We start from the raw sequence: 15,315 nt of genomic DNA on the forward strand, positions 1-15,315 counted from the left end.
CTTCTCCACCTGATCCGTCTTTCACGGAACAACAGGGAACAATTTCTTCAGTTAATGAGGTGATCCTGTTGAGAGCAGTCCTAGCAATAATGAAAAATCGCATCTCTGGCAGAACACAGTGCAAAATAATTGTTTTTAGTGTCACTATCAACAGCCTGGTTCATAAGTTAGGGATTTCAGTTAACTTTCCTACTACTTGAAAGGCAGGTCAATTGAAAAAGCACCTCAGCTATTGGCCAAGGCAGTGAAACTGAGTTTTTCAATCTCATGGACTTCAGTATGAATCCTAGCCCTGTCAGTTCCTTAACTATGAGAGCTTGGTCAAACTAAACACTTCATTTCTCTAAGCATCAGTTTTCTAATCTGTGTAAGGGATTATAAATATGCACTTCCATATAGTTGTGGAAAGGATAAATGAGATTTATAAAGTGCTGGAACATTGAAAGCAGTAAGTGACAACCATATCAATATCATTATGATGCACATTATAAGTACACGAAGACGATGGCTCTTAAGAGCAGGAGAGTTGACACAGCCTATTATTCAATAAAATCAGTAGGAAATTTGTTTGAATTTCAGGATTCCTAGTTATGACAGAGACAAGGAGCCCAGTTTTTCTGAAAAGCCACAAAAAATGGCTTTCTTTTAAGTACTGTCTACTCTTTCACCCTCTCCTTTTAAAGAGGTTTATTCCTGGCCTTTGTGGCTTCTGGCAAAGATACAAGGGCATGTTTCAGAAGCAAATTTCCAAGGCCAGAGAGCAACTTGATACTAAAATGACTTCTCAGCCAGAGGTGGTGCCACTTCTAAATGGGGTGTTTGGAAATAGGGCAGAAGAGGTGCTTTTGCTTCTCATAATGATTAGGGGGTTGTTTGAGGCATCTGGTGAGTGAGGGCCAAGGGTACTAAATGTCCTGCAATGGGAGGAACACTCTTGCCATGGAAGAATCGTCTGGAACAAAATGTACCTCCATTGATACCAACTTTCCAAAATCACCTCCCATGGACTGACAGAAGGAGCACAGAACAATAGTGGGTTGTTCTTAAATAGTTGGTGAAATGCCTCTTATGCTAAGCCATGCCATAATTGCTCAAAACATCTGTTTAAGAGATTATCCAGTTCAACTTTTATTCAGACGAGGAGAATCAGTCCCCAAAACGGGAAGTGATATTTTCAAGTTAAGGAAAGTGCTGAGACTCAAAGTTGGTTTCCATCCTCCTGTGAGTAAAGCTGACAGTGCAGGTTTTGCACTGTCCAGCTCTGGGAGGCCCCGTTCACGGCTGTGTCCACCGTGGATCTGGACTGTTAATGTAACAATGTTGCGGCTGACGGTAGTTAAATGACTTGAGGAAGGAATGACTTTCCTAATTTTCACCAAGTCATCCTTTAGACTAGAGATGGGGTTTGCCCATATTTTTCAGCTGATGTTCAACTGTTATAAAAGATGAGAGCCCATCCCAAGCATCTTAAAAAGGAAAGTGAGCCTTCCTTGGTTTTATACAGCAGCAAGTAATATCAAGTTATCCTTAAGTACATGGTTCTTAATTGTGCAATGTCTGAATATAGCCTGTTTGGTGGGTCTATATTTGGGAAATCTCAGGAACACCACCAGGAACTATATGCAAATCTTCATTTCCCTAATAAACACCAACTAGCTATTTCTAGTCTTTTAAATTTTCTTGTCATGCAATACGAATAATAGACAAGAGTAAAAATGATGATTTTATGACTAAATTTTTAAAAGATAATGCAAACTGTTTTTATGCCATAAGTAGAGTTTTAATAGAAAAGTTATCAAGCAAATATGCCGATGTGAGACACGTTAGAACTTCCAAGCATCACTAGCCAGGTTTAAATTCCTCAAAACCAAGTCTATGCCCTTACTAACTCACAAACCCCCAGGATGTTAGAGCTAAAATAGATCATTTTTAGAATTCCCTCTTCTAACCCCTCTGTACCTGCAGACAGAGGAGCCAGAGCACAGAGCAATGAAGGGACTTGCCTCACATCACAAAGCTGGTGAAACAGCAAAGCGAGGGGCAGATCCCAGCTCTTAGGCTACAGCCCCGTCATTTTTATACGTATTGTCTAATGAATAGATTTGAATGAGGAGAGACAAGGAAATAATAGAAAAGGGCTTGATATGTTCATGGCTTAATTTGCAATTCAGTTATTGAATGAGGTAATGCTAATTATTTAGACTAGAAAATAACCTCTCCATTTGAAATGTTATCATTGATACCCATGAGAAAGTTAAAACAGAGATTTTCGCCCTTAAATAAAACAACTTCTAAATAGTGTCTTCTGTTGCAAGTGTGGGGTAAGCAAAGAGGTGTACCATACTTGGGCATCTCTACTCTAATGTAATTGGAGAGCCATGCTAGAATGATGTAGTTGTTAATGTATGATAATCACTTTGTATTTGGCACAGAACCTACCATAAATGTAAATATTTAAAAGAGAAACATTGTTTCCCTCAAAAATGATGCCAACAGGAAAAAAGGAATAAACATCAAAAATTGAAGGGACACTATACATAAGAAGAAAATCACATTTTAGAGCAATGAAAGCTGATCACCACTTGCTTTCAGCCTCCAAGAGCCCACATGGAAAAAGGCTTATTTCAAAATGAGACAGGTGTGGGTTCATATACTGGCTCTTATACTAACTTGTGGATGCTGGTGGGCTCTTTCAATTTTATGCCTCGGTTCCTTCCTTACCAAGATAGAGCTATTATTAGCGGGATATCCAAAGTTCTGTTTGTAAGATTATTTTTTGTACCTTTTGAGTTTTATTAAGTTGAACTCAGGTCAATTTTGCTTCAGTTTTGCCACATCTAACATAGTAGATCGGAGTTAGAAGCAATTAATGCCAGGGCCTTAAGTCATCATGTTAGGTGGAAAGTGAATAAAATTAAAATTCCATCTGCAATTCCTTTAAACTAAAATATATATATGATACAGTAATTTTTACACTCTCTAGAGTTTGAGAACCATTGAGCCAGATTTAAGAGAGACATAAAAGGAAAGTCTTTATGTAGCTGTCTTGGAATTAACTCTGTCTTTAGATTAGCTATCAAGTTTGTAGCCAAAAGGAAGATGGGTGGAGTTTTTTTTTTACGGTGTTCCTGCTTGCCTTCAAGGTTACTTATTATATTTCAATATGGAGCTGTGTCTATGGCCTTAATACATGTAGACAGATTTTATGATATTGTGAGGATTAAATAAAATAGATGATGAATTCATATCTCATATGGGGAGTAGTATATAAATTATGAATATGACATAACTCAATTCTAATTTATAAAAGCAGTAAGTGTGTTCTGTAAAAGTCCTTGTTTTTAAATCATCAAGCTTTTGGTTAGTTTTAGAATATTTATCTATCTGAAGTACAATAGGCCACTTCAGAAGATCTGTCCTCACTTTTATGACCCTAGCATTAGAAGAATCTCTCTTCTCCATGGATTTTCCTCTCTCCTTGACCTGGCTGCTTGGTCTTTCATTTTGCCAGTGACCTTACACCAAGCCAACATATGTGACTTTTCTCATTCCAATTACATTTCTTCTGGTGCAAATGTTCTCATTAAAAACCTCAAGGGCTATTCAAAATAAACAAGACCAGATTTTTTTTTTTTCTTTTAGGTTGGTTCTTATCTAACCAGCCCATCAGGACCGCACTAATGATGTCAAAGGTCAGGTCTGTCAAAGACCCTCACAGTCATTTATTATAATTTACCACTCTTCTGAGGGTTTATTTATTGACAAGGGCTTAAGGAACTCCAAATAAATGAATACATAAATCCTAGGACATGACAACAAAAATTGAAAAGAACATTTGCTTATCACTGATGTCAGTTATCTAAACTGCCACGGTAATTTGTGCTCCAGCTTTCACAGGACAGTGGGCCATGCTTCACTAACTGATCCACAGCCCTGTTCCTAACATTGACAACCACACCCTTCTGAAAGTGAACAGCAGGGAATGGACATCTCAAATATAAAACCCTTATCTCGTGACCCACAGAAGGTGACGAATAAATGTCTGACATTTAATCCAACAGTTGAGTAAAATCAAACCCACAGATCAGCTGCCCAAGCGTTTTCAGTGCAGTATTTTCTATTCCCATCAACGCTCCTTCAGAAAAAGGGATAAATTATTAAATCCAAAGGCAGTGATAAATAAATCCATAGTATTAAAGACATCGGATAGAAAAAGTAAAGTGATGAAAAGTCCTGAAGTAAAGAGGCCAATTCCTAGCATACATCACCCTATCTGCTGGGTTTTTAGGCAAAAAGAAAACAAGCAAAAGCGCTGGCCTGCCCCTATGGGATCTTGAAGGAGTCCTAGCTTTGCTGCAGTTGTGAAAGGTGGTACCCTTCTTAATCCCCTTGGAGTTTACTTTGCATCCTGGAAGCTGAAGACTTTGCATTTGTCCTCTCACACCAATCTGTTTGGGGCTCCCTAGGTGTTCAGCAGGTTTCTGCGGGCTAAAGTTCCTAACCACATCCGTGCTTTCAAAATCAGGAAAATGTTTTACCAGAAAGGAAAAAATGAAAAAGTAAACCACACTCATTATACCGGAGACAGCAGAGCACTGTGTTGGGCAGCCAGTCCACGGACAGAATATTTATTTGCCAGCTGGGACACTACGCATATCAAGGACTATACAAACACAGCTATGACATCAACTTCTTCCAAACTATAGATAAAAGCACTCACTGTCTGACACTCACAATTATGCTTTCCTATCAAACTGCTGTGTTGACAAGAATTTCACTGGAAACTGACTAACGCCTTCTCAAACGCCTACCATAGCGATGATAAACGCACCAGGCTAAAGTGAAGAGCAGCCTATTTGTAAAGTTAATTACTTCCTCACATTAAATGCACCTGGGATTCTGGGGGCCCTGGTATGCAGTGTGTCCAGACTACAATTCACACACAGAGTTCTGCCACTTCCTCTGTAAGTGAGAATTAATGGAAGAGCAGGGTGACCTGTAAATTTTTTAATGAGTAGAAAGTGCTAAATTTGCAGACTGCATAACATTTTAATTTCCCAAAGTCAGGCAGTTCACTGATGCAGGCACAATTCTAGGCAGTTCTTGTTTGTAAATTGCAATTTCTAATTTGTCTACTGTGGCATAAACCCTCTTCAGCAAGAAGGAGTAATTCTAAATTCAGATTTGAACTCTTACATATCTCTATGTGAGACTCCAATCTTCAAATGGGATTAAAAACCAAAGTCTGTAGGAATAGCTGTGGTAACGTAATAATCTACTTGAGTGTATTCATAAGTATATACAATGTACCATTTCTGGACCAAACCACATATATAGTCCTTAGGTTGCTATTTTCAAAAGTAAGAGGTAAGCATGGATTAAACCATTATATGCCAACCATAACAGAGCAGATCTTACTACAGATTCATTATAAAGATTATAAAAGTTAAAAGTTATCAGGTCTTGGTAATACAGTCGTATTTCAACATAAATGGTAAATACGCTTATTGGCTTAGCAGTTTGGGGGATTGTCTTAAGTGCTTTTTTTTATTCTCTTGTACCTCTTTCTGTGTCTAGTGTGTCCGCTCTCTTTCTCCCCTAAACCATTTTATGCAAATCCTATTTCAAAACCATATGGCAAGAACTGGAGCTACTTTCATATCATCTTAGAGATGATATAAAAAAACCTAAATGGGTACGCAGCACAAGAGACCTTCCATTACTGCCTTCTGAATAAGATACACTATTCTATAGTATTGTTAAGTAAAAAACGGTCTTATCTATTATTAATGTTAACTTTCTTGTATCCAAGATACCAGACATGTGTGCTTATTTTCAGTAGTGAAAAACACTCCAAGTCATTTACCCTTTCTTGTTCCATGCAATCCGTATCTCTTAGCATACCTAAGAACTCCAATATTAAATTTTGTTTTCTAATTAGCAATGTGCTTATAAACCAATAATGCCCAACTTCTTTCTGGTATATTAAGTGACGCTTAACAGTTTTTAATTATCCTTTAACAATGTATTCTAGTGAAATAACACCAATTCCTGGAAGTTCTTAATTTGAAAGTGGTGTCTCCAGTGTAAGTACTTTTCCAGACCACTGAGGATATACCCAGTGTAATATATACATGATACATGTTATACTTCAATAACTAATGTGTTTGGACAGCTTAAAAATTTAGTGGAGCATCTGAAATTGCTTAAAGACCATGACCTTTTTTCACAAATGAAATTATATAGCACCACATAATGAATCCAATTTACTAAAGAGTTTAAGAATAAGTATGGTTGCAAGGACAGAGTGATATGTATATGATAAGCAACTAGGAAATAATGCAAAACTGTAATTCAGTTCTAAATCCCCATGTCTTCACAATCCTTTTGTATATGTACTTGGTTTACTGGCTATAAGTAACTCTTGCCACCAAGGATTTTATACAACTAGGATTTTATACAAGTATTTTATGCAATTACTTTTTACGTAACCTAATCTAAATCTAATCTAATTTGAATCAATGTGACCAAATTCCCAGGACAGATCAGTGATATTGCTACATCTCAAATAACGAAATGAGACTCCTGTTTCCAAGATCACGCAGTTGTTCTAGCCAATCCTCAACACTCCTTTTTAAAAAGTCATTTACAATTATAAGCATAATGAAATACTAAATACAAAGAATATTGAGAATTGAAAGCATATTGAAAAAGAAAAAAATTACCTGTTATCTCACTAGTGTAAATAAATAAATTTCATTCATCTTTTTCCCTAAGCTTACTTTTATATAGTTATGACTGAATGCATACATAAATCCATATTCTGCTTTTCCATGTTAAACCACCATAAATATTTTAGTGGCTATATGATATTCCACCTTATGGAAATAGCATTTATTACTTAATCATTGCTCTAGTATTGGACTTTTGTGTTTTTTACAATAAACTACAAAGAATATGAACGTATTTGGCACATATACTTTAGGTATTCATGTTAATTACTTAAAACTTATTCACTGATACAGGATTCTTGGATCAAAGGAGAGGAATAACTTTAAAGCTCTTAACTCATATTGTCAAACTGCTTCCCCAAATAATCACAAAAATTTGTGTTCCCATTTGCAAAATACAAGAGATTCTACTTTAGTGCACATTTGCTAACATTTAGCATTATTATATCTTTAAAATATTGAATAATTTTGTAAATAAATAACCTCGAAGTCTTTTGGTTAAAAACTTCAGTTGGCATTGAGGAAACATCTGTATTTTTAAGATGTCTTACACAAAAAATTTGGTAAACAATTTAGAAAACTTTTAATTATCCAACAAAAAATTAAACATTCTAGGAGCTTCCCTGGTGGCGCAGTGGTTGAGGGTCCGCCTGCCGATGCAGGGGACGCGGGTTCGTGCCCCGGTCCGGGAAGATCCCACATGCCGCAGAGCCACTGGGCTCGTGAGCCATGGCCGCTGAGCCTGCGCATCCAGAGCCTGTGCTCCGCAGCGGGAGAGGCCACAGCAGTGAGAGGCCCGCGTACCGCAAAAAAAAAAAAAAAAAAATTAAACATTCTAAAAACTATAAAGTCTAAGGGAAAAAAAGTATCTAAATTAAAACTATGAGCAAAACCAATCTCTAATATGTGTTACTTAGGCAAAATGGGAAATGGAATTAAGAATGGCCCAATTAGGGCTTCCCTGGTGGCGCAGTGGTTGAGAGCCCGCCTGCCGATGCAGGGGACACGGGTTCGTGCCCCGGTCCGGGAAGATCCCACATGCCGCGAAGCAGCTGGGCCATGAGCCATGGCCACTGAGCCTGCGCGTCCGGAGCCTGTGCTCCGCAACGGGAGAGGCCGCAACAGTGAGAGGCCCGCGTACCGCAAAAAAAAAGAATGGCCCAATTAGATAGTCAAAGCCATTAATTGGACATTTTAAAATAAAGATAGAACTACACTGTAAGTTCCATTTCTTAACTTTCAATATTTCTCTATAATTGTGATTTAAGTATGTCTCTCATAAACAATGTAAAACTGGATTTTTCCTGTAATTTTGAATTTCCTTTAACAGGTAAATTTAATTCATTTACATTATTATCCTTGATATATGATAATCCCTAATATATACCATCTTATTTGTTTTCATTTAACTATACTTTTTCTTTCCTTTTTGCTCCTTTTCTGCCCTTAAAAATCTTATTTTGAATTTATATATTCAACCTTTATGTGTGTAGTCAGTCTTAACATTTTAATTGGGACACTTGAATCAGTAAAGCTTAACACAAGTAGTATTACTGTTCTTTTCCTGAACAACACACAAAAATTAGAACATTTTAACTTAGATTACACCTTCCCATATTCTGTGTTAATGCCATCTATAGTTTAGTTCCATTTTATTTTTAACTGCCCCTTAACTGGTCCCTCAATTTTTTAAAGAATCGATTTTCATATTTTTAGTAGTTTATTCATTAAGAGTTTGTGAGTAGTAAGCTCTAATCTTGATTATCTCAAAAACTTTAAATTTTGCTCTCTTGAATAATAAATGTGGGACTTTTTCATTCTATCTTCCATGTGTTTTAACCTACCTTTTATATAATCACTCATTCTATCTTTCCTCCTTGTATTCTGAAAAGTTTCATGAGATCTACATTCCAGTTTACCAATTTTCTCTTCAGCTTTATCTAAAGCTGCCTCTGATCTGATCTGCTGTTTAATTTTCCATTGAGTTCTAACTTTCAGTGGATCACATTCCATTTGATTTTTCCCCAAATCTGTCTGTCCTCTTTATAATATTCTTTTCTTTCATTTGTGCTTATACTCTTTTAAAAATAGTCTGTCTTTTAATTTTTATTTATTTTATAGTCTCACTCAGATTGCTGTAGGAGTCCATGTTATTAAAGTACTAACTCACCTATTTATTATGTTGCCAACTCTCTCTTACAGCAGACTATTCCCTTGGGTGATACAAAACTTTATGTTGTAAATTCATTTTCAGGAGTGGGCTATCTTTATCATAGACCAATGCACTTGGGTTGTGAAAAGAACTCTAGAAAATGGCTTGCTGTTCACTTCCACTGGTACCCCAGTTTTACTAACTTTATAAACTGCACATACTTTGCTTTTTGTTCCCTGTACTGTATCTTAGACTCCATACCCAGAACTGGGTGTCGGAGTGTGGTTTTATCACAGGTTTAAGTGAAGACTTCATTTTTCTCTTCTCTACCGTGAATTTTCCTGTAGCTTCGCTGGGCTGATGGGTAAAAAATTTCTAGTTATTTTTCATGGTGAGAGCAGCCATTTATGAGACCCAGTTTTATGCAAGGTTCTGGCTTTCAACTCTCAGCCTCAGAACTGAAATCCTAAAGTCTAATCCCTAGGACTTACATCCATGTCTAATGCTCCTCTTGGTTATTCTGGTGTCCACTCACAGAGGTATACTTCTCTAGATTTGAGTTCCTACTTCATTTCTGCCACTTGAGGATTTCTCTTTCTTTTGAGCTTGATATGCCCTCTCTCTCTCTCTCTCTCTCTCTCTCACACACTCACACACACACACACACACTCCAAATGTGTGTATGTCTTTTAAGCTTAAACATTTTATCCAATATTTCTACATATTTTGAGTCAAAGGTATTTATAATGAGAGAAATGGCTAAGGAAGAAATATGTCTGAATATTATTTTGAACAAATTAGTGAATAAACACTGAAGCAATATTTTCTATATATTTCACATTGTATTGCTCTTAAGTACCAATCTGACTTTTAAAATATACTACACTGTGTTATCTATGTAACTCTGAATTCTACTGACATCCATTATGAACTCCAAATTTCTCCTTCCTAGCAGTATATCTACATTTATATCCAAATCATTTGTAGACAATTTTGAGTAGATTCAGAGGTTGTACTGCCTCCCTAGTCCAATGGTAAGTAGGCTAGCTTTACTTTGAGATAAATAGCTCTTTATCAGTATTGCAATATTATCAGTGCATTGAAGACACTAATTTTCCTAAAGTACATAAACATTAAATGATAACTCCTAATTGTCAACTGCAAGTTTCTAGCTCTTTTCTACTCCCATTCTTTTTCTTAATGCAGACCATGTCCCTCTTACAAGTTTGGTACTTACACTATCAGAAAGCCTTTTGTTTTCCAAAATAAGGACCAAGAACATTATCATTTCTTTGCAAAACTTTGTCAGCAATACTATGCCAGAAACACCCAGCTTACTGGTAAACAGAAACTATAGCTTTCACTGTAAAATACTATAATTATTCAGTGCAACAGTATCTGAGGTTTTTATGACTGAGGAAATCAATAATAGCACAAACTACAGTTCTCCTTTGCACTAGAGTAGATACAGCAGGGCAGATGAAAGAGTTTATTGACCTAGTAGAAACTGTTACTACAGCAAATCAGAATTATGAAACAGCTTTTTAACTAATTAATTCAAACACCCAAATGTTCCAGGCTAATAGGAGACTTGATAAATAAACAAATAACACCTCTTGTAGCCTCATTTCCTTTCCTTACTTACACACACACCTCACGCCATCATTATTGGTAAACATCCAATCATTAGAAAAAATTCTATTAATGCTGTAAGAAATCAGCTAGATGCTAAGGGGATGCTATGTCATGAAAGTGTTAACTTGAATATTTCATGCTTGTATTTGACAAATGTCATAATTTATAATGTGTCATCTGTGTAAGTAATAAAAGGCCCAATGTTCCATCTTGCAGCATTGTACTCCTTGTTAAATATGTTGCTTTAGGAATTTAAAATTATGCACAATAGAAACAGTAGGCATTAAATCACCCAAAGTTGAAAAGTATAATATTGAGAAAGGGAGTGACAGAGAGAAACTTCAAATATTGCTACTTTCAATCACATGAATCAATTTGCTCAGCACTACAAGAATACTAAATTATAAAAATGTTAAAAAATAACTTGTGTATGGTATGTTTTCATTTTAATCGTCAACTCAGACTAACACCAAGAGGAACAAACCCTGGATCTCTGGATAAATGGTTAGTAAAAGAGCTGTATTCTTTTCATTCTGTGTTTCTGGTACAAACTCAGATGCACAGCAGTCGTTCCCAAATCACAACCAGAAGCTATGCTTTACACCCAGCTGCAGTCTGTTCTCAAAGAATACCATGTACCGTGGACAGAAAAATAAGAGGCCCACTGGATTTTTATTCTGTGTCAGCAATGTAATTACCTATTTGTATTTTAAGTAAGGTTTCTTTTTAAAGGTCCCTGTGTGTACAGACTCTGGAAAGTAAACAGAATTTCATAAATGTGCTGAAAATATCTTATTCTTAAATGACAAATACAAATATATTCCACAAGCAATCTGTAATGTGTTATAAGAAATGTCAACATTTGGCTGCCATTAGGTAAGATCCAAAGACAGCACACTGTTTGATCCATTCGTCTGTTATAGGTGTGATTTCAGAACAATTCTTAGTACCTTAATTCATGGTCATAAAAGGGATGGTAAATTCTGTACATCTAAGGGCTCCTCAATAGAGGAGTGAGAGTCTGCAAATATGCAAATCAAACCATCTCATTAAGAAAATCTAAGGAAAAAGGCCATGAAAAATGTGGAATATTTAGCTTATAGCACCTATTATATTCTTGAGCCAATCGTCTACACCCATTTTTAAAAATTTATGTTTTATAAACATTAGTCCCTTTAGATAAATGTTATAATTTCTAATACAAACCCAGCATATTCAAGGTGTTGTGAAGATGTTCACACTAAACACTTGTAAACTGGTAAATCTACTTGCAGAAATATTTCCTGTCCTTATACATATATTTTAAATTTCATGGACACTGGTTCAGTAACAGCCATGAATTAGAAATAAATAGCTTACTTTTTGGAAGTCATGTGACTCTATTAGAAGTTTAGGGTGCCCTTTTGTGCACTATAATAAAACTGAGTAGCACTTCCCTGCCCTGAAAAGAATGACAGCCCCTCCATGGAAACAACTAAATCCCTTTTTGCTCATGGAAAAGCAATACTGTGTGTGTCATTTGTTAACTGGATACAGTTATTTTTCATACTGTGTTCTGGGAGATTCATTTTTTTCAATTTTGACAGAGACCCATGATATTGGTATAGTACTGCATTTTTGTTTAAGAAATTTTTATTTTTTGATATTTCCTTTAAAGAAATCCAAATGGTTAAACCCCAGACCTCCCCAGTGTCTGTCGTTTGCTCAAATAGACTTACTCTGCATGCACAGACCATCCGTGCAGTTCTTGGATTGCAGGACGAGGCCATCGCAGTCCTTGCCTCCGTTCTTGGGGGCTGGTGCCGTGCACTCCCTCCTGCGCCAGTGCGTGCACTCGGTCCCACAAGTTGACCACTTGCTCCATGAGGTCCACCTGCCATCCACTGCCACACAAAAACCAGCATCGGGTCAAAGGGAGAAGGAACTTTTTGAGGGCAGAGAGGAGCAGAGCACAAGCAGAAACAAAACAACACCAAACACTGAAGAAAATGCCCCCCCCGCCCCCCCTCCCCCGCCGAGGAACACTGCATTCATTTTAACTGCTGAAGTAGTGCATGCTCTACATACATTGTGTGGGCTCTTCGAACTTCCCTTACGAGGTGTGTGACTATTTCTTCACTGACCAAGCAAACGGAAGCTTAATGGGACACACAGAAACCAAAGCTGTCACCAGGAGCTGCATAAAAGTAAATCCTGGTGGTTTCTCTATTAAAGGGGAAATGTCTGGATTTTGGATTGAAAATTAGGGAACCTCTTTTTGGATCCAAGATTCCTTCCTGCATAATGTAATGTGGGTAGTGCAAGTAAACCTCTGTGGGGTTCAGGAGAAGAGGCTGGTAGAGTGTGGAAGAAATCCATCCATCCATCCATCCATCCATCCATCTACCTGCACCCCTCATCTACATCCTATACACTCTTTTTATTTTTTCATCCATGCTGCTTGATTCTAACATCTTCTGCAATGACTTCTTGAAGTCTATATTATTTTCCATTTATTATTTGATGATTTCATTCCATTATTTGATGATATATGTTGCTATTTTTATTTTAAAAATAATATTTAAGCACATTCCTTAATGTGAATTAATTCACATTCCTGAATTCCTGTGATTCAGTCATTTAGAATAGATTCACTTTCTTCTTAATTTTTGTGCTTGACTTGTTAGTAAACTTCAGTGATAAAGAGCTAAGATATCTCTATTTTAAAAACACATAACTTAAATACTCTAGTACATTCTTTAAAGGTTCTTACATAAATAAGAGGAAAATATTAAAATAAGTTAAATTTTTAAAAATTTCCCTGAAATACATAAATAATCATCTAGGATTCAATGTAAGACAATCACAAACATCATTTATTGAACATGCAATGTACACGTGTTATACCTACATATTGACAGAAATTAGATCAATTTTAATAATCTACATAGTTTGGGAAATCTGTGTGATTTCATATTCAAATTATTGTATAACTATATGTATTATGCATAATATGTATAGAGATATAAATATGCCCACATGAAAAAATGATGAAAGTATTAATATTTCAATTGTACAGTTAGCTATATAAGCAACTCCCAGCCATCTGAAGAAAAGACATTTGCTTTGACCTAGACCATCCCAAAGTACACACACAAACACACATTTCTATTTCCACTAAATGCTCAGTGCATTTCTAATTGTGGGAGTCAGTATGCAGACAAAATATAGGAGCGTACAAGAGAAAATACTGAAATACTTAGCCTAGCTAAGTGTCAAAGTTTGTTCCATAAATAAAAGCTCTCAAAGGGTTCAGTGTGGGATACTGTTTTGATATTCAGAAATGAAAACAGGAATATAAAATTTATATTATGGTTTTCTCTCCAGTTCACTTCTCCAACCCATCTCTGAGAAAGTTCTACTAAAAGGATGAACCTGACATAAGTTAGGCACAATAAAGGGAAGTAAGTAGTCTTTGTATCTAAATAATGAAAGTGACAATATAATAGCTACCCCAATGGGATACGATAAATTTATGGGTTATTACAAAATAATTTGAGCTTAATTTTTTTAATATATTTTATAATTGGATATTTTAGTGGGTTTTGGTTTTGGCAAATATTAACTTCAATTTCCCACAGGATAAGACCTTGGGACAACATGAGATAGCACAGAAAGATGTTCAGAGGCAAAGGGATGCAATCTTGCTATAGGTACCATTGCAAATAACTCAAAAATAGGTGACCAACATGTACAGATAATAGATGACTGCACTGTATTTTCAAAATCCATTAGCTCATGTGTCAGAAAGCTTAGACTTCCTTTTAATTCATTCCAGATGTTTTATTTGCCTTTGCCCAGAAACTGACACCAAATATCAAGTACTTCACCTAAAACATTTTCTAAATTTCAGTTCCAATTAATTTCCATGGCTTTCTGGAGATCAAGGTTGTTATCCTAAACGTGTGGCTTTCAATGCTGCTCAAATGCCTTGAATTACAGATCCTGCAATCTTGGTTCCAACAGTTTTGTTGAGTAATAGAGAGGGATTATGTTTATGTGTGTTTAATCTCTTGTTTTATACTATTTTGTATGTTAGGGTAATAAAGTTAAGTACTCTTTTGGGGGAAAAGACCTGAGGTCCCAGCAATGTAAGCACTGAATGGGATGATGGATTTAAATAATGTTTACCACACACTCCTGCGAAGAATAAGGCTTTGTGGGACTTCCCTGGTGGCGCAGTGGTTAAGAATCCACCTGCCAGGGCAGGGGACACAGGTTCGAGCCCTGGTCCGGGAAGATCCCACATGCTGCGGAGCAACTAAGCCTGTACACCACAACTACTGAGCCTGGGCTCTAGAGCCTGTGAGCCACAACTACTGAGCCCGTGTGCTGCAACTACTGAAGTCCACATGCCTAGAACCTGTGCTCTGCAACAAGAGAAGCCACCGCAATGAGAAGCCTGTGCACCGCAAGGAAGAGTAGCCCCCGCCCACTGCAACTAGAAAAAGCCCGTGAGCAGCAATGAAGACCCAACACAGCCAAAAGAAAAAAAAAAGACTAAAGATTTGTATATATACCCTAAAACATTTCTAGAATGGGAGGAGACATTTGGAAGGAGAGCGCTGGGTTGCTTACCTGGGCATAACGTGGTGCAGGCTATTTTCTGCACACTCTGCCCTTCACAGAAGGCACCACCATTGAGTGGGGCTGGGTTGGTGCAGGTCCTTGTGCGCTTCTGATACCCTCGTCCACAGCGGCTATTACACACGGACCACTCTGTCCAGGTAGACCAGCCACCGTTTACTGGAAAGAGAT

General features: G+C 36.8%; 1 protein-coding gene across 2 annotated transcripts in view; it reads right to left on the minus strand.

Annotated features, from left to right (window-relative positions):
• Positions 1-15,315, minus strand: part of UNC5C (unc-5 netrin receptor C) — a gene marked incomplete at its 5' end in the record, with an annotated part of 395,086 nt that overhangs the window by 47,326 nt on the left and 332,445 nt on the right. For both annotated transcript variants that reach the window (XM_082653166.1, XM_082653165.1), the window contains 2 exons: positions 12,237-12,401; positions 15,136-15,303. In XM_082653166.1, coding sequence (XP_082509292.1) covers positions 12,237-12,401; positions 15,136-15,303 — 333 coding nt within the window. The remainder of the gene's footprint in view (positions 1-12,236; positions 12,402-15,135; positions 15,304-15,315) is intronic.

Source organism: Grampus griseus (genome assembly GCF_964374135.1).
Source record: "Grampus griseus genome assembly, chromosome: 4".
In the NCBI taxonomy this organism is placed as follows: domain Eukaryota; kingdom Metazoa; phylum Chordata; class Mammalia; order Artiodactyla; family Delphinidae; genus Grampus; species Grampus griseus.